This window comes from Dermacentor andersoni, chromosome 4 (genome assembly GCF_023375885.2).
Source record: "Dermacentor andersoni chromosome 4, qqDerAnde1_hic_scaffold, whole genome shotgun sequence".
Taxonomy (NCBI): Eukaryota; Metazoa; Arthropoda; class Arachnida; order Ixodida; family Ixodidae; genus Dermacentor; species Dermacentor andersoni.
In genome coordinates this window covers 704,236-729,349 of record NC_092817.1, presented here as the reverse complement: position 1 = coordinate 729,349, position 25,114 = coordinate 704,236, and the positions used below count along the sequence as shown (strand labels likewise).

Genomic DNA, 25,114 nt, shown 5'->3' with positions numbered 1-25,114 from the left:
CTTCTCAGACGTAGCCCTCAATAAACAGTGGGTCTTCTAGATCCCCGAGATGTGCTTTGCATAACGCGTACGCGTACACCTACTTCTTTGTTCTTTAACTGCTGTTCTATTTCTAACCACTTCGCTCTCTTTCTACCGCCTTGTACCTGATCCTGATGTTAAATTTCATTTTTGTAGTTTTCTTCCTGGACCTCCTAGTGGCCATTTTATTGGTGTCTGCCTCTATTGTTGCACTTTCTACATTGTTTCTACCTATCCCTGCTCCCTGAGACGCAGTGGACCCCCTAAAAAAGCTACTGCCAGCCGATCTCGGCTCCTAGCCTTCCATTAGAGTGGATGCCATCTTGTGTAAAGCCTCCGCCAAAGCCTGCTCTATGCAGTTCTCTGTTAATGTCTGCCACTTCTTTCTCCTGGCTTAGCTTTCTTATCTCCCGATTAACAGCCACAACGTCCTTGGTAATTTCTCCGTTCCGTCCTTGCACCTCCGGCACTGTGCATACCACGATCTGGACTTGCTCTGCTATCGCCCTTAAATTGTCAACTTCCTCCACTAATCTTTCCACTACTTTTGCGGCTTCACCATTCAGGACATCATTTATCCCCACCGCTACCACTACCAAATTGCGTTCTGCAACATTCTTAGGAAGTTCGCTTTTTGTCTCTCAGTACTGCGTCCATTGTCCTGCCTGGGAACGCCCCGACTGCTACCCGCTTATCACCCTTTACACGCTCCGTTATAGTTCTTTTGCACCTACCCATGTTTGAGTCGCCACTGATAAGCACTAGGGTATTCCCTTCCTCCCTCCTAACTTCCAGATTATGCTGCCTCTTATCATTGACTGTGACCTCATTCCTTGGGGTTAGCTTGTTCCCTCCTCTCCATCGCCTCCTGACTTCCTAGTTGCCACGTGTGCATAGCTATTCCTGTCTGAACCTACCTGACCATCTTTCCTATCACTGTCCGTGCCAGTGCAGGCCCCATTCACGTGGCTGGCGCTGGAAAGTCTGCCAGTGTGACTTCGCATGGCGGCGGCAGCCATTTTTTCGTCCAACAATTCACTAAGCTGCCCTTGAAGTTTGCGCTTCTCTGCCCTCTCTACCTGTAGCTCTTTTTCTAGAGCATCCATTCGTAACGCTAGGCTGGTGTTCGCTTTGTCAGCCCTGTCCAGGCGTGCACTTAGTACGCAACATTTGCACATAAAATCCATGCCTGCGGCCTCCTCTACAGTTTCGAACCGTGTTTCCTTCCAATTCACCGACGCCTCACACTCCTTACATTTAACCTTCAGTTGCTTGACCATCTTAGCAGCACTCTATTATCGCTATTACAAAAGCTAGAAAAAAAAAAAAACCACTTGCAACCACGTGCTCAAGTAAAATTCTGCTTACCACAAAAAACCGATCACCTAGAAAAGAAATACTAACTAGCTGTCTAAACTAGTTAACTCACAGATGAGCCCCGCAAATCTATAGCTGCCGGCCGGAAAAGACTCGACCGTTAGGTCACTGACCTGCTCTTTCGAGAGCACTTCAACTGACTAGCCTAGATCTAAAAACGCCTAAATCTAAATTCTCAAAATAATAAAGGAAATAACTCATCTATTTGTCGTAGTCACAGTGCTCTCGCAGTCATCCGTCCGTCCGGTCCCGGTCACCACGCGTAATCCGAAGAGCACCGAAACAAGTGTCCGCACCGCATAACTGCCAACTGCAACTGACCAGCTGTGTGGCCAGCTGACCAGCGCTTAGCAGAGCCACACTCTCGCCATCTTGCAATGTGCTTCAACCACATCGACTACCGCAGGCACCAGGCCACACAGCGAAGCCGGATTACAGGAGACGGGGGCTTTGCGGGAATACAACATATCAGGGGACGCATGAGAGTCACGCTTCCCCACGGATTATGTTACTAAGACCGAGGGTGCGGGATTGAATCCTGGTTGTGGCAGCCGCATTTTGATGGGGGGTAAAATGGAAAAGTGCTCATGTATTCTGCATTAGGTGCAGGCTAAAGAACCTCAGGTGGTCAATATTTATCCGGAGTTTCTCCCTACAGCATGCGTCATAATAAATTGTGGTTTTGACACGTAAAACTACAGAATTCGAAAAACAATAAAAAAAAGGAAGTTTGATGGAGCAGTTCTTCTAACCATGTAGCTCAGGTCCAAAGAGCACGTCACTTTAAGAGACTGTGTAAGTTTCAGTTTCAGTGCAGTATGCCTCTTAAAACTGCCATTTTGAGAGATATTTACCCCTTCGATGGCTTTTGCTGTACATCTACGGCGCCAACATTATGTTTGATATTTCACATGCATTCAACACCACTGGTTCTTGAGAGGTGCTGCCATTTCTACAGAGTCACCCAAAGTCATTTGAAATTGTGTATCTGTACATAGGAGCTTATGCACATGTTGTGTGGTATCTCCAAGGCATGCATAGAGGAGTAAAGTTGTTTTTTTATCCGCTTTCATTTACTATTAGCTTATCATTTCTACACGTAATTTCCTCTATGCTTTCCTTGGCTTCATTATCTGCGCTTCATGTAGTTGTAACAAAAATTGGACACCTCAGTTCCCCTTCTTTTCTTTCTTCACACCATTATAAGACACTTAAGTGTTTAACAAAAGTGCAACATAATTGAAAATGTTTAGTTATAAGCAGGAGTATAAAGGGGTCACAGCGTGGTCATCAACCTATTCTCAGCTTATTATGTAACATAGAGCTGAGCGGTCAGTGTGGTTATACACACAATACAGTTTAGCTTTCAGAGCACGCGTTAATCAAAAATTTCAATTTGAAATCGCTGTCTTTTAAGGGCCCCTAAACAACCCAGATGTTGAAGTTTATTTGTGGTGTGACAGTTGTACATGAGTCTGCGATGAACACGTAGCTGCAATGAACACATAGCTGCAAGAATTTTTCGAAACGGTGCCATAATAGTGGAGTTACAAGCGCTTGATGATCGAAACGTGGCATTTGCTCGTTTTGCTCTTTCCTTTGCTACGCTTCATTCGTCGCTTGGTCTCCTTGTCGCCGAGTGCCCCTCCAAATGTCACATGACATAGGTCACCGCCAACATGCTTTTCTGAACACTGTCCACTTCTGGTTGCTGGGAGTCCGCGCTTTTTGGCTAGCCACTGTTGCTGCCATACTGGCCTGTGTGCCTGCAAAGCGTGCTGCTATGGACCCTACACTGTGCGCACGTTATTTGCGCACCAGGCATTGTGCAAGGTGTCATCATGAGGAAGCCAGTGTCACGTCGTTTCGTTTTTCCAGTTGGCGCTTTCGCAAAACACTATCAGACTTTGTTCGCGCAGCTAATCAGACCACTAAGCACGACTGTGTTGGAACGCGAGTGATTTGGCCTTTGCGTTGCATGCCATAGTTACCAATTTGCAAGCGTCACAAGCAAACAACATGATGAGGAAGAGAAGGGAGCATGCGCACCTGCTAGCAGACTAACCGGAAGTCATAGGTTCTTGTTCAACCAATTGACAGCACCTCCTGCTGGTGACGTGATGACAAGTGCTGGGGATACTGGAAAGGCCCAGAGAGGAGCATGGGATTGTTTTTTTTTTTATTTTAGGGTGTGCCTGCGGTATGTAGCGCTGCTGCACAGGGCATCGTTGATCGTGACAGCATTCTGAACTCGATGTGTGTGGTTACTTGAAATGTTTAAAAAATATTGAAGGTGATTTAGGGGCCCTTTTAAGCCCCTCCCAACAACAGCGACCACCATTTTGATGTGGCTTATGTGACAAAAAAAGGCACAAGATTATTACTGTCTTTTGTGCCCTGAAACATCCTGAAACCATGTGCACGCTGTGCCAGGCTCTTCCAGCACTGCATACTCTGGCACCAAACAGCACAGCGAAAGCATTGCCATTGCATTGTGTTCGCAAGTCTTTCACTTGCATGATAAAAACAGCACAAACCAGAAAATGTTAGCAAAAACTATCCCGGGATGACTGCTGAGGCACATGTACATACAAGAACGAAACCACTTGTAATTAAAATAGAAATTTTTTACTGCACTGTATGTGCTCAAGCTTTCCAGTTTGCTGAAATGTATAAAATTTAACATGTAAGACATAATGCTAGCTTGAAAATTTGATGTCGTGGCCCCTTTACATTGGTAAAATTGACCTCTCTATGAGGCAATCTATGCATTAAAAATTGCTATCCAATATAAAAAAATATAAAAAATATTTTATTAAGCCTTGTTGGTCAGTGGGGTGCACTAAGCATAGTGTCTATTGGGCATTACGGCGGCATGACCATCTTTGGTTACATCTTTGATGTTCTAGGTCTTGGAGAAGCCAAAACAAGCTTTGTCTTTTTTTGCAGTTGTATGACCTGGTTGCTGGAGCAGAGCTATTCGTGCAGCAGGCACAGCACAGCAGTGCAGCGTTGGTGCCCCCCCAAGGCCGCATTCACTGTCGGCATGACCAACCTCAGAATGAGTGCTCTCATGCTGAGTCTGGCTGTCCGTGCCCTGTATCAGATGACCTCAAATACCGCATGACAAGGTTATCCCTGGACTATGTTGACGTCTGCTTGGAAGAGGCCAGCTCAGTTGTCTGCTTTGAGGTATGCATATTCTAGAACCTATGTTATGTTTTAGATCCTTTAGCTAGTGGAACAGGATGTGCCGATTTAGTTGAGATACAGGTTTCACTACTAAGTTCTCTGACACACAAGGAATGGTAAGCATGTAAAAAAAAAACACTGTACTCGTCTGTGTCCTTGTTCCTTCTATGCTGCAAGATGTAGAAGATGCAGAATCAGTTGCTGGATGTTGCACAAATCAACTGCCACAGCCAGGAGAGGAGCTGTCGGCCATTTACGTTGCATATTCAGTCAAGGTCCAATTTTTCAAACACCGAAAATCCGAAAAAAACATCTGAAATATCGGGTGGTCCGCAAAAACAAGTTCACGCTTTTGACAGTGCTCAAATCACCATTGCCACATCTGAACTAGCTTTAAAGGCCTGCCAGTACACTTATCAGGCATTTCGGCATTTGTACAGTGACAGGAGAGGGCAGGTGCATGCATGTATAATTAGCGAACACTTTTTATGACTTACAGCAGTGGCCCCTTGCACTATTGATATGCTTCACCTCAATACCTTGCATATGCTTGACCATGTAACATGGCTGTACTAAAGCGAAAATGTCTTTTGGCAACAGCTATTATGGAACACTTTAGAGTTTATTAATTATATTGTGATGGGGCGTCAAATGGATGGAAGCGAAGCACAATTTATAAAAAGAGACTATTTACAGGGGTGGCCAAGATGGCTGAACGCACGCAATGTCCCGACCATCATTCTCTTCTTCATTAGTCCAAGGAGAGGGCTCAGAACATCTAACCTCCCCAGTGGGCGGAAAAGTATGGCTTCAACCGGGATATGTGCATGACGTCACGAGATGAGGGGGTAGATGGTGAAGAACTGTCCAGTGGCACGATCTCATAGTTAATGTCACTAAGTTGCCATAAAACCATGTAAGGTCTGGTGTAACATGATAAAAGCTTTTCGGAAAGACCTACACAATGAGATGGAGTCCAGAGAAGTACAAGAGATCCCGCAGAAAAGCAGAGGTGTCGGGGGTTATGGTCATAGTGGTCCTTCTGAAATAATTGCGAGTCGGATAGTCACTCATGAGCGATCTGACGTGCCAGGTGGGCTCCTGCTGCAGCATTGCGGGCATGCTGTGTGCAATGTTGTACTACAGCAGGTAGTAACGTGTCGAAAGGCAATGCTGGGTGGAAGCCAAATAACAGGTAAACTGGTGAAAAACTGGCGGTGTTGTGATGGGATGAGTTGTATGCAAATGTGACGTATGGCAAAGTGCTCTCCCAGTCCCGATTATCGTCAGGCACATACATCACCAGCATATCGGTTAAGGTGCGGCTCAGCCTCTCGGTAAGCCTGTTGGTCTGCGGGTGGTATGCCCTAGTGTGCTCGTGCTCCACAGAACAGGAAGAAAGGAGGTCATCGACAACTTTGGACAAGAAGCAACAGCCTCGGGTCAGTGAGCAGTTGCCTAGGGGCACCATGATGAAGGGTAACGTCATGAAATAGGAAATTGGCAATGTCAGTGGCGCAACTAGTCAGCAAAGCTCACGTGATAGCACACTGCATAGGATAGTCGGTCTCAACTGCGACCCACTTGTTCCCTGAAGTAGACGTAAGTAATGGGCCGAGGAGGTCAAGATTGATGCAATAGAACGGCTCCTCGGATATGTCAGTAGGCTGTAGAAGGCCTGCAGGTAACGCCAAGGGCCATTTGCGTCGCCGACAAAGGTCATACGTAGCAATGTAGCGTCGAGCAGATCAGTACAGACCAGGCTAGAAAAAATGGCGCTTCACTTGATTGTATGTGCAGCGCCAATATGGCCAGCAGTTGGGGCATCGTGGAGTTCTTTGAGAACAGTAGCACAAAGTTGCTTGGGGAGAACAAGCAGAAGCACTGGGCAATCGGAAGTGGTACTACAACGGTAAAGAATATTGTCATGAAGGGTTGGGCTGACGAGAGTGGAGGCGGCCTATTGTAGATCCTAACATGTCACTTTTCTGTTTTGTGTGGATGTTGGCCAGATCTGAAATAGCTGTGACGAAGTCACCGGTATTACATTCGGCAGTGTCGGGAGGGTCGAAAGGGTAGCGTGATAAACAGTCAGCATCTTGATGCATCTGGCCAGATTTGTACAGAACATCAAAGGTGTACTTCTGTAACCGTAAAGCCCAGCACCCAAGCCTTCCTGTAGGATTCTTCAGTGACGAGAGGTCAATTAATCATAGGGAACCCTTATCATGAGAAGGAAATTCATAGAAGAGTAAAAATGGGTTGGAGAGCATACGGCAGATGTGGTCAGATGCTGACTGGAAGCTTAGCATTATCATTGAAAAGAAAGGTGTACAACCAATGCATTCTACCAGTGCTGACATATGGGGCAGAAACTTGGACACTTACAAAGAAGCTCGAAAACAAGTAATGCGAAAAGAGTGATGGAACAAAGAATATTAGGAGTAACGTTAAGAGACAAAAAGAGAGCGGTTTGCATCAGAGAGCAAACAGGGATAGCCAATATTATAATTAACCTTGAGGGGGGACGCAGCCTTTGAAAACTAAAAAAATAGCGAGAAAGTCTATTTTTGGAAAACCACGTATTCGGGCAGTATGTCTTATAAACTACCATTTCTGTAAATATCAACGTCTAATTCATCGCGAAGCTATTTCAAATAAAATTTATAACGAGCCGCGGTAGCCCTCGAGCGGCAAGCGAGTGCTCAAAATACCCCTACTTGGCGCGAACGCCATTTCTCCACCGCTCCCCTGAGCGCCGCTATTTTGGTGTTGTTTTGTGCGTGCATTCTTGCGCTTTTTTTTTTCCCTGCCACCCACGGTAGCGACGGCAGCGTGAGAGAGGCATAAATTGCTCGTGATTGGAGGGCTCGTGAGAGCTTTCAAGTTTGCCGCGGCTGAGACGCAAAGCTGAGATTGGGCAAAGTGCGCGCTCCTCAAGGATCCGGAGGAGCCTGCGACTCCCATTGGCTGCTGCGTGCGATGACATAGTGGTCTCCTGCATAATGCGTCCGGCCATCATCTGCTTCAGCTCCTTCATCGCTGGCGCCCTTTGTGTGTTCCACCTGCCATCGTCTATCTTTGCAGCCGTTCAGATATTCTCCAAGTTTTTGTCGTAACGGCGCCCGCCACTATCAGTGCGTGATCGTCAAAAGACCAGAGATGAATGTAATCCAACCCGCAAGCAAGCAGAAAAGGCCCCGTTTTTATTTCCACAGCAGTTTAAGTAGAACCACCGTGACGTCAGCGATACGTGGTTCCATACATGCATCAGGCACAATGAATCAGCACATCATGTGGGAGCGTGCTTTCAGCCGCAGGGAAATACATTCCAGCACAGTTTCTACCATCTTTACGAGACTATTTTGAAGCGTTTTTACGAGACTGTTGTTGCGTTTAGCCTGCTGTTTGTTGTGCGGTCGGCTACGATGCGCCCAAAGAAACCCAAGACACTACATGCGTTCGCTGCAAAAAAGCGTTCTATGAAGCTCGCCCGCATGGCAAAGCTCGCCGCTCGCCTGCTCACTGACGATGATCGCACCGATAGTTCCTGTGGGGCAGCTTTTGCTTCATCTACGCAAGAGCGTGGTTGCATCGGCACTTCTAGCAACATGACTCCTGCTCTACCGGCGCAAGAATTTGTCTGGACTAGTGCGCCTGGTGTCTCGTGCTCATCGGCAGTGGCTTCTACATCCTCTCTTTCATCTATCTGCCTCAGACAGTGCGATTGCGTTGTCCACTGTGCACTTAAAAACATGTTTCCTGACGTGTGTGGAGAAAGAGGCAGCGGATAAATAACGCGCTGCTGTGCTTTGAGGACTTGGTGCTATGTCAGCAACGGAGTGAAAATTTAAAGCAATGGAGCGCGATCCTGAAGCTGCCACCGCTACAAGCGAAGGCGAAAAATTTCTCCTTGTGCAAGTGGATGCCCTAGGTGACCTGCTATCCGGGACCCCGTACCAGTGTGCTTCGAGACTGGGATGAAGGTTCAAGGAGGCACCCAATTAGGACTTGCAATAAACCTTGAGCTGCTATGTTTACATTGTGGAGTAGTTGCAAGCTCATGGAGTTCTGCTTGTCAGGATGACTCAATGGCCTTTGATGTGAATATAAGAGCCATTGTGGCAAGAAAACAGATAGGAAAGGGACAAACAGCCCTCAATTACTTTTGGGCAGTGATGAACGTGTCCCATTGCCGCCTGCATCATAAGACTTTTCAGAAGCACTTGAAGAAATTCAGGGAACCGCAGACATAGTGCATAGACAAGTTCTATGCAGAATCTGCTTCTGCTGTGAAAGCCACCTACAAGGAAATGAATCCATATTTCAGCAGGGATACCACAGTAAACTTTGATGAAACATGGCACAAGTGTGGCCACATGTCCCGTATTGGAGTTGCAATAATTGAATATCATACGGGCCTGATCTTGGATGCTATTGTTTTATCGAACCAGTGCCTTTGTTTCCAAGTAGGACCAAATCCTGGAGACCCAGTATATGCAAGCTGGCAGGAGGATCATGTGTGCCAGAAAAACACTGACTCTAAGTCTGGGAGGATGGAGGTTGAGGCAGCTGTCATCCTTTTCTCACGTTCGGTGCCAAAGCACAACCTCTGTTACATAACGCTCGTGTCTGATGGAGATAATGCCACCTTCTCTGCCCTTGTTCAAGAAAATGTTTATGGACTGAACCCCATTTCGAAAGAGGAATGCCTGAACTACGTACAGAAGAGGGTGGGGACAGCACTGCGCAACCTTGTGCAGAAAAGTGACAAGGCTTTAGGAGGGAAGGGCAGGCTGACAAAAGCCCTCATCGACAACCGGACCAACTATTATGGCTGGGCCCTATGGAACAATTGCAACGATGTGGCTGCAATGCAGCATGCAGTGACAGTGATGGCATCGTACCACCACGTGACATCGACGAATGAGGATCCTCACCGCGAGTTGTGCCCTCATGGTGCAGACTCGTGGTGCCGTCGTAACGCCAGCAAGAGAGTGATGGTGTGCCACCTCCAAAGCATCGGTACAATCTTCCAGGCTATGTTGCAGAAGCAGTGCTGCTACCTGTTTATGAGTGCCTTTCACAGGCTTCTCTTCTGCAACACCGCCTGGCAGCAAAGATGCAGAATGCATCAGAATCATATCACTTTGTGCTGTGGTCCCTGATGCCCGAAGAGCAACATGCATTGCTTTTTGCCGTGAGACAGCACTGCATGAGGCAGTTTTAAAATATAATGCTGGATGCCAAAGGGCCACCCAAGAGCTATGTTCATCAGTGGGGCTAACACCTGGCCATTCAGCGGGCAACCGAGAAAGATTCTCTGCGCTTGAAAAAAACCAAGAAGTGATCACAAGAGAAGGTGGAAAGGCGGCAAAAGAAGAGAGTGCCTAAGGACATCTCCACTTACGCTGCAGGGTCATTTTAGATCAATGTATGTGCTCAAAACTTTTAAAGCTAATTTTCTCAAAATGACTTTTTTGGCTGGTGAGGCTGCTTGTTCCAACCGCTCATCAGATTTCCAGAAGTTTTTTTTTATTGTGTATCTGAATAAATTTACGAGGGCAGGACAAGCCCATTTTTTATATATATTGTATCTTTGATTTGTGACATTTAATGAAAATTTGATTAATAAAATCCTAATCACCAACAATTAAATTCGTTTGTCTGGTAAAATTTTTCAGCGAGGAAATTTGAAAAAGGGCTCTGTCTTGCCCTGAAGCGTCCATCTGGGCATCAGCATAGTGAAATTCACAGTTGCAGCACCTTTTGAAAATTCTCCAGGCCTGGAATGAGGAAACCATGTGCACCATTCTGATGTATTGCTGTAACTTAAGAACCATTGAACATAACTGCATGAAATTTTGTAGTTCTACTAATGACTTTGCTAAGAGTCTATCCTGAAAATTTCATTAAGATATCTCAATAAACAAAAAAGTTAGTTTCTGAGGGTAGACTCCACCCTTAAAGAGAAAAAATGGAGCTGGGCAGGTCTTGTAATGCGTAGGCTAGATAACTGGTGGACCATTATGGTTACAGAATGGGTGTGAAGAGAAGGGAAGCTCAGTGGAGGATGGCAGAAGATCTAGGTGGGCCGATGAAATTAGGAAATTCGCAGGCGCTTGTTGGAATTGGTTGGCGTAGGACAGGGGTAATTGGAGATTGCAGGGAGAGACCTTCATTCTGCCATGGACATAAAATAAGCTAGTGGTGATGATGATAATGATGATGATGACCCGTAAACCCATCACATCGCAGTTTTCATAACACATTGACAGCAGCCTTGTATCCCCTGCTACACAATATAATTATTTAGGCCAGTACTTCACATTGAACTTATTATGGCCTGAGCACATTTCGTGCGTCTGTGCCAATGCATCCAAATCATTAGGATGTTTGTGCTGGAAGTTGCACAGTGCATCTTCTACCTTGCATAAACTGGCTTATTTAACATACGTTCGACCCCAGCTTGAGTACGCCTTTCCACTGTGGTCACTACTTCAATATACCTTATTGAAGTGTTGGAAAGAATTCAAAATGGGGCAAGTTGTTTTATTTCTTTGCTCAATGAAGTATAATTCAAATCATAATTGCCTGGCTATCATCATTATTACGTAAAATCATTTACTCTCACGGTTCATCCCTACCACACTTGCAACACCAAGTCTTCACATCACACTGATTGCACAACAGTTCCAGTTATGCCTGTATATATGGTGTGACACAGGTATTTAAATTTTTGCCACTGCCACGTGCTATCCGCCTCTTGAATAGCCTCACAGATAATATTGCTTCATTTACAAATCATGACGCCTTCCGTAATAACCAGCAAAACATTTTTCTGCTCACAACTAGTCAAATCTCAATATAATGAATCACACTGGACGGCGAAAATCGTTCATTATTCGGAAAGGTTGTTATAGTGAAAGCCTCAAAATTAACCATTTCGCCCATCAACCCATCAGTTCATAAGTTATCACCCTTTTAGCTATCCACGAAAACATCCCGAAAATGGCTCTCAGCCTGAGCTGTTCTATGTTCCATAGATTCCGCCACCACACACAACCAAAGCAAATAAGAGTGACACATACAAAGCAGAAGCTGAGAAAACTTCTGACAAAAAGAAAGGTCCATGTCACTTCCAAAGCACAATATTTATTGCTTGTTTTCACATTTCTTGCCCCCATGGATACCGTGACTGTCTTACTTGAGGCGGACACCTGAACTATTATTCCAAAGTGCAAGCGCATAAATGACATTATCCAGAAAGTGCAAAGTGTGACCGTGTGGCATCCCCATGAGTATCGAGGTTAGGTTACATTTCTTCGTATGTGTAGCTAGTACGGCCACAGAAAGAAGTATCAAATGAAGAGCTGTGCACAGAGAGAAGGGTGAAAGAAGGAAGAGATGCACCTCTGTTTCTAGGTGACACTTGACTGGGTGGAGCATGCGCTTACAAAACCTGATGCGTCGCCGCCTCCAGAGTAGGTAAAAAAAATGTTTTTTTAAATTTTATTTATTGATACTGCAATCCCACTTTGGGGATTTTGGCAGGAGGGTACAAATGTTGAAAAGATCACAAAAAAAATTATCTGCATTATCTCCTGCATTTTTTTTATTGAGTGCCGTCTCAGGTTTTTTGAATCCATGCACCACGACATCTGCTTTCTGTGCCTTGCCATCTGTTAGCCTACTGTTTTGGTTGCCTTGAAAGATACACGGAAATATAAGAATCCCCAGATTTCAGAATATTAGTTGGTAGTACGGAGGCATTGCTAACATGACACGGAAACTGAATAACGATTGTTATCTGAAAAGTTCAGTATTTGGAAGTTCATAGTACTGAAATATTTTTGCATTCAAACCATAAGAAGTCAGCTGGAGATATCTGAAAAGTTTGTTAGTGAGGTGTTCGTAGTAATGAGATTCCACTGCAGTGTTTTTTTCTTTCTTTTTTGTTTTCCTTTTTGGCAAATTGTGCGTATGTGCTTGCTTGTAATTCCAATAACGCGTCATTTTGACCTGTAGTGTTTCTGGTGTTGTTACAATTATTTTTATTATTTTTTTTATGAACACTGTGTGAACACTTTTGTAATTCCAGTAATGTGTCATTACCCCTGCAATTGCCGTCTTTGTGTTTGTTGTTTTCATTACTTCATTTTACAAAAGTGCTAACTGTGTTCTTGAATAATTTTAGTAATACAGTACCAGTAGCGATAAACTTCCCTTTTCCAGCACTTTTTGTCTGTGTTTTGCAGTTTTACTGTTTCCTTTTTTCCGTGATTTGTTATGCCATTCTAAAACCTTTTTTTTTTTTAAGATTGCATATTTGTTTCCTTGCCGATGTTTTGTAGTGATATTGCCTTCAAGTGTAATTGAACTGCACCACATGCTCCCCTCACTCAATGCCTCTCTGGAGGCCTGTGAGATATTTCTAAATAAAGAAATCTGATACGCTCCTGTGGCCTCGACCATCGCAAACCATCCAAGTAGGCTAAAAATCAACACGAAATAAATAAAGAAATTTTCTGTGCTGTTTGGTTGTAAAAAGGGGTTGAATTGGCATTTATACATGAAAATATCTGAATAACAGTACTTTAAAGTACACTGATTTGAGGGATGAAACTGTTTCACTCTTTATTTTTAATTTTATTTTTATGTAAAGGTACTTTAAAGGCCCCTAGAGGCATTGTGTAAGAGGGGGAGAGTACACTCAAAGATTGTAATATACAATCATTAGCATACATATGTGAATACATATACAAAATATACAGTGTAAGAAATGTGCTAACATACAGTAATGTGGTGTTAAAATTGTACAATGGACAAACCGAATGCTTTTGAACGCAAGAGGTCACTGAACAAGAAACTTTCACACTGTAAAACATGATCAGTAGTATTGCAGAGCAAGCGGGACATATTTGACTATAACAAAACAGTATGAAGGGAGAGTAGCACATTAATAACGGTGCAGCGGTGGCGTAGAGGTAGAGCATCCGCCTCGCGTTCAAGAGGACTGTGGTTCAAATCCCGGTGCCGCGGAATTTTCCACCGGAAAAAAAAAAAATCCGCGCGAAGATAAAATTGCATAAACAGGCCTGGAGTGTGGCCTGATCCCAGTGACCAGAACTGGCAACACACTCCCTCACCAGAGCAGGATTGGCCACCCTGGTGCAGTACTTGGCCACAACCTCCTATATGAACACAATGATCAAACCGCGGCCCTCAGTCCCCAGCAGCTGCGAAGCAACTGACGACGGTGGCGGTCAAACCTGTGACGCAGCAAAGGGTGCTAAGAATCTCCGGGTCCGGACAGGCCACCATTGGAATCTTAACCTGGCAACGTTTAACGCTAGAACATTATCTAGTGAAGCGACTCTAGCAGTGCTATTGGAGGAATTAGCAAGTAGTAAATGGGATATAATAGGGCTCAGTGAGGTTAGGAGGACAGCAAAAGCATAAACAGTGCTAAAAAGTGGGCACGTCCTGTGCTACCGAGGCTTAGCGAAGAGACAAGAACTAGGAGTCGGATTCCTCATTAATAAAGATATACTAGCTGGTAACATACAGGAATTCTATAGCATTAACGAGAGGGTGGCAGGTCTTGTTGTGAAACTTAATGAACGGTACAAATTGAAGGTCGTACAGGCCTTCGCCCCTACATCCAGTCATGATGACCAGGAAGTCAAAAGCTTCTATGAAGACGTGGAATTGGCGATGGGTGAAGTCAACACAAGATACACTACACTGATGGGCGACTTCAATGCCAGGGTAGGCAAGAAGCAGGCCAGAGACAAGTCAGTGGGGGAATATGGCATAGGCTCTAGGAATAGCAGAGGAGAGTTATTAGTAGAGTTTGCAGAACAGAATAATATGCGGATAATGAATACCTTTTTCCGCAAGCGGGTTAGCCGAAAGTGGACGTGGAGGAGCCCGAATGGTGAGACTAGAAATGAAATCGACTTCATACTCTGCGCGAACCCTGGCATCATACAAGATGTAGACGTGCTCGGCAAGGTACGCTGCAGTGACCATAGGATTGTAAGAACTCGAATTAGCCTTGACTTGAGGAGGGAACGGAAGAAACTGGTACATAAGAAGCCAATCAATGAGTTAGCGGTAAGAGGGAAACTAGAGGGATTCCGGATCAAGCTACAGAACAGGTATTCGGCTTTAACCCAGGAAGAGGACCACAGTGTTTAATCAATGAACGACAATCTTATGGGCATCATTAAGGAGTGCGCAATAGAAGTAGGTGGTAACGCCGTTAAACAGGAAACCAGTAAGCTATCGCAGGAGACGAAAGATCTGATTAAGAAACGCCAATGTATGAAAGCCTCTAACCCTACAGCTAGAATAGAACTGGCAGAAATTTCCAAGTTAATCAGCAAGCGTAAGACAGCTGACATAAGGAAGCATAATATGGATAGAATTGAACATGCTCTCAGGAACGGAGGAAGCCTAAAAGCAGTGAAGAATAAACTAGGAATAGGCAAAAATCAGATGTATGCTTTAATAGACAAAGCCGGAAACATCGTTACTAATACGGATGAGATAGTTAAAGTGGCTGAGGAGTTCTGTAGAGATTTATACAGTACCAATAGCACCTACGACGATAATGAAAGAAGGAATGGTCTAGAGGAATTCGACATCCCACAAGTAACGCCGGAAGAAGTAAAGAAAGCCTTGGGAGCTATGCAAAGGGGGAAGGCAGCTGGGAGGATCAGGTAACAGCAGATTTGTTGAAGGACGGTGGGCACATTGTTCTAGAGAAACTGGCCACCCTGTATACGCAATGCCTCATGACCTCGAGCGTGCCGGAATGTTGGAAGAACGCCAACATAATCTTAATCCATAAAAAAGGAGTCACCAAAGACTTGAAAAATTATAGACCGATCAGCTTACTGTCCGTTGCCTACAAAGTATTTACTAAGGTAATTGCTGTGGGGATGCGCGACCCTCGCGCCTCCCCTGATGTTTTCCCGCATAGCGCATCCCCTGATATGCTGTTTTTCCCGCACGGCTCGCGTGGCCTGGCGCCCGCGGCGCTCGGAGTGGTACAAGCGCGGTGTGAGAGATGGCGCCACCGTCGCGGCGGGGTTACTCGGGCGCCGAAAGGGAAGGCGCTTGGGCTCTTTGGGTTCGGGAAGCGAGCGCGACGGACGTGCCGTGCCGCGGGTGGAGCGACCCGCTCTTGCCCGGCGGGTCGGCGCGCGGCGGAGGACGTCTCCCGCGAGCGCGCGGCGACCGATGCATCTGCGAGACCGCCTCGCGTGGCCGCCTTGGAACGCGCCACGATTCGCGTGACTATACACGCGAACGACCAGGCGTTGGGATCCAGCATGGAGCGAACATATTCGCTCGCGAGGACGCGGTGAGTCTGACTTCTAGATTTGTCGCGCGCCTATCGGCATGTTTTGGGGATATGAACTCGGCTAGCAGGCATTGATCCATGAAAGGTGCAATAAATGCCCTTGTGACTGTTTGCACTACTGTGTTGTCGTTCCTTTGTCCCAAGAGTACGGAGGAGGAGAATCCCGTATCTCCCACATCTGGCGCCCAACGTGGGGCCTCTTGGGGCATCGGACGATAGAGTTAAACAGTTTTGCTTCGTTCGAGAGCTTTGTTTGAACCGAAGCGTAGGCCTAGCGTGGATTTTGATCGCTAGCGTCGGCGGCGTGCTTTCTTGAGAGAGGCGACGGTGGCGGTAGTGTGTTTGGACTTGTCAACATGCTAAGCCTTTTCGCAAGTGTTTTTTTTTAATGACATTCGTCAGTACGAGAGCCACGTGGTCTGCATCCTGGGAGAGCGAGGCTGAGTGCCCGCGGAGCAGTGGCAAGCCTGAAGCGAGTGAGTACGGAAGCCTCGTGGGTGGTCCGAATTTCTTATGTAAATAGCTTCTTCTATCTCTTTGACTCGGATGAAGTCGCGGCTCTGGGAGCCGGGTGGCCGCGGGCCACGGGTGCCACGACGGGCTGACTGGTATTGCGGCCTGGCACCGGGCGCTCCGACACCGTCTGGGACGGTGGGCGCCGTCAACTCGGATGCTGTGTGCACCGAGCGGAGTAGGACCACCTCACAGAGCTAACGTCTCCTCGCGGCTGCCTGTTTTGCGCTCATTTTGAGTGTTGTTTTTGGATGCCGGTTGTTGTCAGGGTAGCGACGCTTTAGGCCTAAGGCTTTACGAAGCTGCCTGTCGCACGTGGAGGGACACAACCTGGTGGACCGTGGCGTTGAGGTGTTGCAAGTTGCTTCCCTCATTCTAGTTAGCCTCGCACGAATTGAAATTACTCGTTCGACTCAAGAAAGCGAGCTTCGTTCACGTGAACTTAGCATCTGAGTAGCTGCCCGATCTTTTGCTAGCCGAGTTGAACATCGTACCACGTGGGCGATGCGCATGCAGAATTCCTCTCCCTTGCACTACTTTAGTGTTTGCCGAGTGTTTTGAGTGTACGCAGCGTGATTGGAGTCACCCCTGGCTGGCTGTCACCTGCACATCGTCTGCGCGGCTGCCCCGGACTACGATCGAGTCACCCCGGGCGATGGTGATGCTGTGGCCAGTTCGGCGCAGCGACTTCGGCGGCCTCCTGCATCCAGCTCACAACCCTCGGCGGCGGACAAAGGAGCCAGCGGTCACCGACAGCTACGGCGGCTCTTGCCAGCAGGGCGCGTCGGCGCGAGCGACGCTTGCTCGTACCGACTACTGCGTCGTCGTCTCCGGAGTCCTGGCCTGGAATGATGCCGTCGAGTCTGCAAAGCTGCTGCTGTGACCGGCGGACGCCAGCGGTGTACCCCAAGGACAGTCGGCTCGCATGTTACGGACAGCGTGTGGACATTTCCCCGGCGCGGCCACTGTTGCATGTACCACCTTGTTCGCGAAGCACGTGTTGATGTTAGACCGTGTCACATGTTTCGCCGGAATAAGAAGTGATTTAAGGTTGGGGGGATGTGGGGATGCGCGACCCTCGCGCCTCCCCTGATGTTTTCCCGCATAGCGCATCCCCTGATATGCTGTTTTTCCCGCACGGCTCGCGTGGCCTGGCGCCCGCGGCGCTCGGAGTGGTACAAGCGCGGTGTGAGAGATGGCGCCACCGTCGCGGCGGGGTTACTCGGGCGCCGAAAGGGAAGGCGCTTGGGCTCTTTGGGTTCGGGAAGCGAGCGCGACGGACGTGCCGTGCCGCGGGTGGAGCGACCCGCTCTTGCCCGGCGGGTCGGCGCGCGGCGGAGGACGTCTCCCGCGAGCGCGCGGCGACCGATGCATCTGCGAGACCGCCTCGCGTGGCCGCCTTGGAACGCGCCACGATTCGCGTGACTATACACGCGAACGACCAGGCGTTGGGATCCAGCATGGAGCGAACATATTCGCTCGCGAGGACGCGGTGAGTCTGACTTCTAGATTTGTCGCGCGCCTATCGGCATGTTTTGGGGATATGAACTCGGCTAGCAGGCATTGATCCATGAAAGGTGCAATAAATGCCCTTGTGACTGTTTGCACTACTGTGTTGTCGTTCCTTTGTCCCAAGAGTACGGAGGAGGAGAATCCCGTATCTCCCACATTGCAAATAGAATCAGGAACACCTTAGACTTCCGTCAACCAAAGGACCAGGCAGGATTCCGTAAAGGCTATTCAACAATAGACCATATTCACACTATCAATCAGGTGATAGAAAAATGTGCGGAATATAACCAACCTTTATATATAGCTTTCATTGATTACGAGAAAGCGTTTGATTCAGTCGAAACCTCAGCAGTCATTGAGGCATTGCGGAATCAGGGTATAGACGAGCCATATGTAAAAAAACTGAACGATATCTATGGCGGCTCCACAGCCACCGTAGTCCTCCATAAAGAAAGCAACAAAATCCAAATAAAGAAAGGCATCAGGCAGGGAGATACGATCTCTCCAATGCTATTCACAGCGTGTTTGCAGGAGGTAGTATTCAGAGACCTGGATTGGGAAGAATTGGGGATAAGAGTTAATGGAGAATACCTTAGTAACTTGTGATTCGCTGATGATATTGCCATGCTTAGTAACTCAGGGGACCAATTGCAATGCATGCTCACTGACCTGGAGAGGCAAAGCCGAAGGGTGGGTCTAAAAATTAATCTGCAGAAAACTAATGTAATGTTTAACAGTCTCGGAAGAGAACAGCAGCTTACGATAGGTAGCGAGGCACTGGAAGTGGTAAGGGAATACATCTACTTAGGACAGGTAGTGACTGCGGATCTGGATCATGAGACGGAAATAATCAGAAGAATAAGAATGGGCTGGGGTGCATTTGGCAGGCATTCTCAGATCATGAACAGCAGGTGGCCATTATCCCTCAAAAGAAAAGTGTATAACAGATGTGTCTTACTAGCACTCACCTACGGGGTAGAAACCTGGAGGCTTACGAAAAGGGTTCTGCTTAAATTAAGGACGACGCAACGAGCTATGGAAAAAAGAATGATGGGTGTAACGTTAAGGGATAAGACAAGAGCAGATTGGGTGATGGAACAAATGCGAGCTAATGACATCTTAGTTGGAGATCAAGAAAAAGAAATGGGCATGGGCAGGACATGTAATGAGGAGGGAAGATAACTGATGGTCATTAAGGGTCATGGACTGGATTCCAAGGGAAGAGAAGCGTAGCAGGGGGCGGCAGAAAGTTAGGTGGGCGGATGAGATTAAGTTTGCAGGGACAACATGGCCACAATTAGCACATGACCGGGGTAGTTGGAGAAGTATGGGAGAGGCCTTTGCCCTGCAGTGGGCATAGCCAGGTTGATGATGATGAATAATGGGAAAGGCAAGAAAACATAACACGTTAGGTTATGTAGAGTTGTTAGAAGACGTCGCAAATCTTGGTCACTCTCATAATCGATGGCATTTGAAAGATTGTTCCAAAGGTTAATGGCTCTTGGGAGAGGGAAGTTGTTATAGGAATTATTCTTTCCGTAGATGCGCATGAAATTGAACCGATTGTACAACCAGTGTGACCTGTAATGAGGAACGAGAAGAAAGGGGGTTAACCAAGGGGCCCGATTTTTATTAATCATATGATAAGAAGCCAACAAACACTGACACCAAGTACAACATAAGGAAAATTACTTGCGCTTAATAAATGAAATAAAGAAATGATAAATTAATGGAAATGAAAGTGAATGAAAAAACAACTTGCCGCAGGTGGGAAACGATCCCACAACCTTCGCATTTTGCATGCGATGCTCTTCCAATCGAGCTACCACGGCGCCGTTTCCGACTTTCTTGGGTATATATGTTTCCTAGTAGAACTCTGGGAGTGTTAGCCAGCACCACCTCTCACAGACCTTGGCGGCGGATGTGGAACATCCTTTCTGCCACAGGTGTCACAAGAATGTGATCTTTTTTTGGGTAAAGGCAGCCAATCCATTTCTTTATTTCATTTATTAAGCACAAATTATTCCCCCTATGTTGTCCTTGGTGTCAGTGTTTGTTGGCTTCTTATGACATGACTAATAAACATCGGGCCGCTCGGTTAACCCCTTTTCTTCACGTTTATTACATAACAAAGGTCTCGAATCCGGCAACATTGATGCCTTCAGGTAGCATGTGTGGGTTTATTGACTGGCGGCCTTCACCCAAATAAAGATCACGTTCTGGTGATGCCTGTGGCAGAAAGTATGTTCCACATCCGCTGCCAAAGTCTGAGTGGTGGCGCTGGCTAACACTCCCAGAGTTCTACTAAGAGACATAAATACTCAAGAAAGTGGATGGTGTTAGATACGGGACCTTTTCCTGAGCCTACTTTGAGTTCACCAGACCACATCGAATCGCGTCACAGCTAATTAAGAAGCGCAGAAGCACATCTACCACGTTCCCGAGGCATGGCACGTGCAAGCAAGTTGGTGTCCCCCACGTCGTATGCCGCAGGGGGAGCTATTCACTGCTTGACTCTTCCCGAAAGTGAAGCGTGAGCCTGGCACTGTTGCAGGTAAAGTGGGTCCCGAAGCAAGACGGCTGTAATGCACCGTGAAAACCTGGCAGCGTCGCCCCCATCCGCCTATTGTGACGGTGCATTGCAAGTCAGCAAGGCAAGACCGCAGGGAGAAGTAAACCTTCGGACAATTGGGGATCAAGCAGCGACCCTCTCCACCGGGTGTTACACCATCGCACGGGCGCCTACCATTGGCCGAAAATGACGACACCTGAGCAGGCTCGCCGATTGGCCGTAAATGGTGTCACCTGAGCGGGCTCTCCCATTAGCCGAACGTGACGAGACTTCGAGACACCGAAGGGCTTAAAAGACACAGACCGAGAGCATTCCTAGAGCATTTCCTTGATTCATCTCTTTCGAACTTCTTGCCACGGGCTGCGGTGTCCGAGTTGCTGCCGGCCCGTAATGACTTCTATGACTGTTAAGTTCTTGATCGTCTCACTGTAAATAATGTAAATAAACCTCCCAAGTTTTTCATCCCGACATCCTCCTCAACTCCTACAACAGGTGGCAGCGGTGGGATCGCCTCCAAATGCAACAACTGGTGGCAGCGCTACGGCTCAACCTTCGTCGAGAGAAATTCTTAGGAACCCGGAACAGCAAAAAAGAGCCTTCGTCCAAAAAGGACTCCCGAGGAACTTGGAACAGCGAAGAAGAGAGAGCCTTCGTCCAAGTAGACCTGAGGAACTGGGAGTAGCGAAGAAGAGCGAGCCTTCGACCTAGGGAGTCCTGAGGAACCAGGAACAGCTGACCAATGAACTGGATGGCAGGGTGCTGCAACCGTAAGTGAGCGTGTGGTTTTATTTCCTTTTGATTCGCCAGACTTCAAATGTTGTGTGTTCATTTTGATAGTTCTAGGAATCAGGAATTTGTTGCATTGTGTGTTTGCACAAGTTAATTAAGGAAAACAGTTCTAACCACCAGTCGGGGAAGCTGCCATGGACCTTAGAAGGTTGACGAGGTTAGACTTGTTATTTTTGTGCGACGATTTGGGAGTTGAGGTGGACGAACAGATGAAAGAGCCAGCTATCATAAAGGCAATTCAAGATAATGGCAATGATGATGAAAGCATTGAGATTGCTTGGGAGGTGATACAAGAACCACGGGAGCGTGGGCGTCGTGAACATAAGCGTGAGAGTCACGAACGTAAGCAAAAGCACGAGAAACAGATGGCAGCATTGGAAAAACAGATACAGTATTTTGAGCAGGTAAACGCACAAAGACAACGGCTGTCTGAAAATTTTGTTGGTGGAACAGAGCAAAAAAATGAGGAAGTATCTGGCGGATTTTCGCCAAAAGCTGACGAGAAGAGTAGTGCCTGTGAGATTGGCTGCACCTTCATAGGTGAAGGGAAAAGGCTTGCTGCTAACGATGCCTTAGTGGCAACAGAGGCCGTTAAAGGCCGTAGTGAGAGCGATGAGGTGCTGTGCCAACAGAGCACTGTAGAGACAGCTAGGCCAGCTGTTAATGAATTCGCACAGTCACCGTGCGTGTGCGTCGCAGGTAATGCTAATGAGTTAGTTAACGAAGTACAGAGTACCGCTGACCCGACAGACGCGAGCACCCATGTCGAGATAACTGTCGAGTCGGATCTGCGTGCCGAAGTGCAGTGCCAGCTGGACGATACAGTTGAGGGCAGCTCTCAGGATTGCGAGCTGCGTAGCTCAAGAGAAGACAACTGCATTGTTCAGGGATCGGTCCAGCTCTCCGCCAGTCTAGGTAGCCAAGAGAGAGTAGATTTAAATGAAAATCACTCAGACTGTGCGTGTAGGAGACCGATCCGGGCTGATGAAATGTGTACCGGCCAGCATTAGGCGCGAGAAGGCGACATGAAAGAGAGTTCAAGGAGAAAGCACCGTAGAAAAAGCGAGCTAAAGGTCGGAATGCGGGGGCTAATGTAGCGCAGCCAAAGACGGCGAAAGACGCAAAAAGCCAGGGCGCAAGGAAAAGAAAGGTGTGGTCGTCGTTGACGATGTTGGCGCATCAAACACGTTCGAGCCACCGGTCAAAAGGAGACTGAGAAGTGTGTTTTGCACGGACGCGGACAAAGGGCACGGTGCAGTTATGTTCCTTGTCGGTCCGTCATTCTTTTCGAAGTTCAGCGTGTAGAGCGAAAAAGCGCAGGGTGGCAAGACGAGACGAGGTGGTACGGAGTCGTGACGCGGTCAGTCGAGATCGTAATGAACGCATGGCGCCAGGACGCAAATTGGCAGGAGACTGTAATGTCTTGGAGGAGCTGATAGTGAGTCAGCCCTTTTGTTGTTCCTCGGTAGCCAGAGTAGCTTTTGAACCGCGACCACCTCGGGTACGGCTCAAAGTATGAGCCAGACATAAACGTTTAGAACGGGAGGCCAGGAGAGGTTCCGTAGAAGTGAAACAGTGTGTGTTTCTGTTTTTTTTTTTTGAACATTTTGAAAATTTTTGCGATTTGAGGCTAGAGTTTCTTTCAATAAGTAAGGTATGAGCTTTCTTTATGTTTTCGTTTGAGAAGCTCCGAGGTTTGAAAGAGGTGTTTTATTTAAACAATTAGTCTCGCGAGTGAAGGTAATGAGTATATAGGCTTTCTTTTTTTGTGTGTGTGAGTAACCTGAGTGTCAAGGTTATTGGTGAGAGGCCTATCGTAATGCGCGTGTGTATTAGTTAACCTTCTTTTTTTTAGAAGTATTTTTTTTATTTTCTAAGGTTAAGCGCGTAGGTTTTCAGTAAGTGCGTGATTTGCGCTGAGAAGCGTTCTTATTTCCATTAGCGCGTGTCCTTGTGCGGACGGAGGGAAGCAGATTATTAACGACTGGGGTGCTCGTGTGTGTTGAGGGCAGCCGTATTCTGACTTCTCTAGTGAGCGTGCGTGGAACGAGTTATTAGCAGACACATTTTTTAAGGGTTCTGCAGAGTCCGTAAGTAACGCAAGTTTAGTTGTCATTTAAAGTACGTGTCCTGTATGGATTAGAGAAAGAAACGGAAGTTAGTGTGATGAAACGTTTGCCTACGACGCAAGTACGTGTTCGGAATAGGGACCACAAAACTAGCGTGCTTGTGATTACGTACTTGTAGAGTTGATCGGACTGTTCAGTGGCCCCAATACGTGCGATAAGTACGCCACTGCAATAGATTGGAAACATGCTGTTCATGTAGTTAGGCCACTTAAGTTATGTTCGGCTGTTTTCATTTTTGTTTATAATGACAACGACCCTTTGTTTTGCAACAACAATGTCACTCTGGCCTTGTCGACGTTTGGGGAGATGTGGATAGCGGTTTGGAAAGGTGGTTGGAACTGCTTTATCAAAATTGGGGAAAGAAAAGTTCAGGGTTCATTTTGACCGAGTAATAGCCTGGCGAGTCAAGGGCAAAGAGCCTGCGCTTGTGTGTGGTGCAGTGCTGGGTTGTTTTGTTTGTTTGACGTACGTTCTCCAGGGCCCAGGATCCCAAAGTTAGTCACACAAGGCTCGACACCAGTACCCTACATGTTCTTTCAGTGTTCCTCATGGCCAGCGAATTGATTTTACCGGCCATTCCGAACTTCCGGGGCGAGGAGGAGCTGTTAGATACGGGACCTTTTCCTGAGCCTACTTCGAGTTCACCAGACCACATCGAATCGCGTCACACCTAATTAAAGAGCGCAGAAGCACATCTACCACGTTCCCGAGGCGCCGCACGTTCAAACAAGTTGGCGTCCCCCACCTCGTGCACCGCAGGTGGAGCTATTCACTGCTTGACTCTCCCCGAAAGTGTAGCGGGAACCTGGCACGGTTCCAGGTAACGTGGGTCCCAAGGCAAGACGGCTGCAATGCACTGTGAAGCCCTGGCAGCAATCCCCCCATCCGCCTTTGTGAAGGCAGTTGCAAGACAGGAAGGCAATACCGCAGAGAGAAGTAAGCCCTCGGACAATTGGGGCCCAAGGAGTGACCCTCTGCGCCGGGTGTGACACAATTGCACAGGCGCCTACCATTGGCCGAAAATGACGCCACCTGAGCGGGCTTGCCGATTGGCCGAACGTGACATGACTTTGAGACACCGAAAGGGTTAAAAGCCAGGGACCGGGAGCAGCAAGGGGGTATTCCTTCATTCCTCTCTTTCAAGCTTCTTGCCACGGGCTGCAGCGTCCGAGTTGCTGCCGGCCCGTAATGACTTTATGACTGTTGATTTCTTTGTACTCTCACTGTAAATAATGTAAATAAACCTCCAGTTTTCATCTCAAAGTCCTCCTCAACCTCGGCCAACTCCCGCACCCAACGGCAAAATCCAAAATCTGGAGGACAGCAATTGGGAGATTCCTCCAGATCCAACAATGGGGAAACGGCGCCATGGTAGCTCAATTGGTAGAACATTGCACAGGAAATGCGAAGGTTGTGGGATCGTTCCCCATCTGCGGCAAGTATTTTTTCATCCACTTTCATTTGCATTAATTTATCATTTCTTTATTTTATTTATTAAGCTCAAGTAATTTCCCCTATGTTGTCCTTGGTGTCAGTGTTTGTTGCCTTCTTATTATATGACTGTAATGAGGAGTTTCAAGAGGCAGAACTGATGGTGCTGAGGGGGAAGTTTATTGTGATGTTTAAATTAACTGT

The 25,114-nt window shown here is 47.2% G+C and overlaps 1 protein-coding gene across 6 annotated transcripts in view; it reads left to right on the top strand.

Moving 5' to 3' along the window:
* The window catches only part of tweek (transmembrane protein KIAA1109 homolog tweek), a 647,796-nt gene that overhangs the window by 168,205 nt on the left and 454,477 nt on the right, over positions 1 to 25,114 (top strand). For all 6 annotated transcript variants that reach the window (XR_008613545.1, XR_008613544.1, XM_050182732.3 and 3 more), the window contains exon 17: positions 4,348 to 4,590. Coding sequence is in view for 4 of the 6 variants with exons in the window: in XM_050182732.3 (XP_050038689.2) it covers positions 4,348 to 4,590 (243 nt within the window). In the remaining 2 variants the exon portion in view is untranslated. The remainder of the gene's footprint in view (positions 1 to 4,347; positions 4,591 to 25,114) is intronic.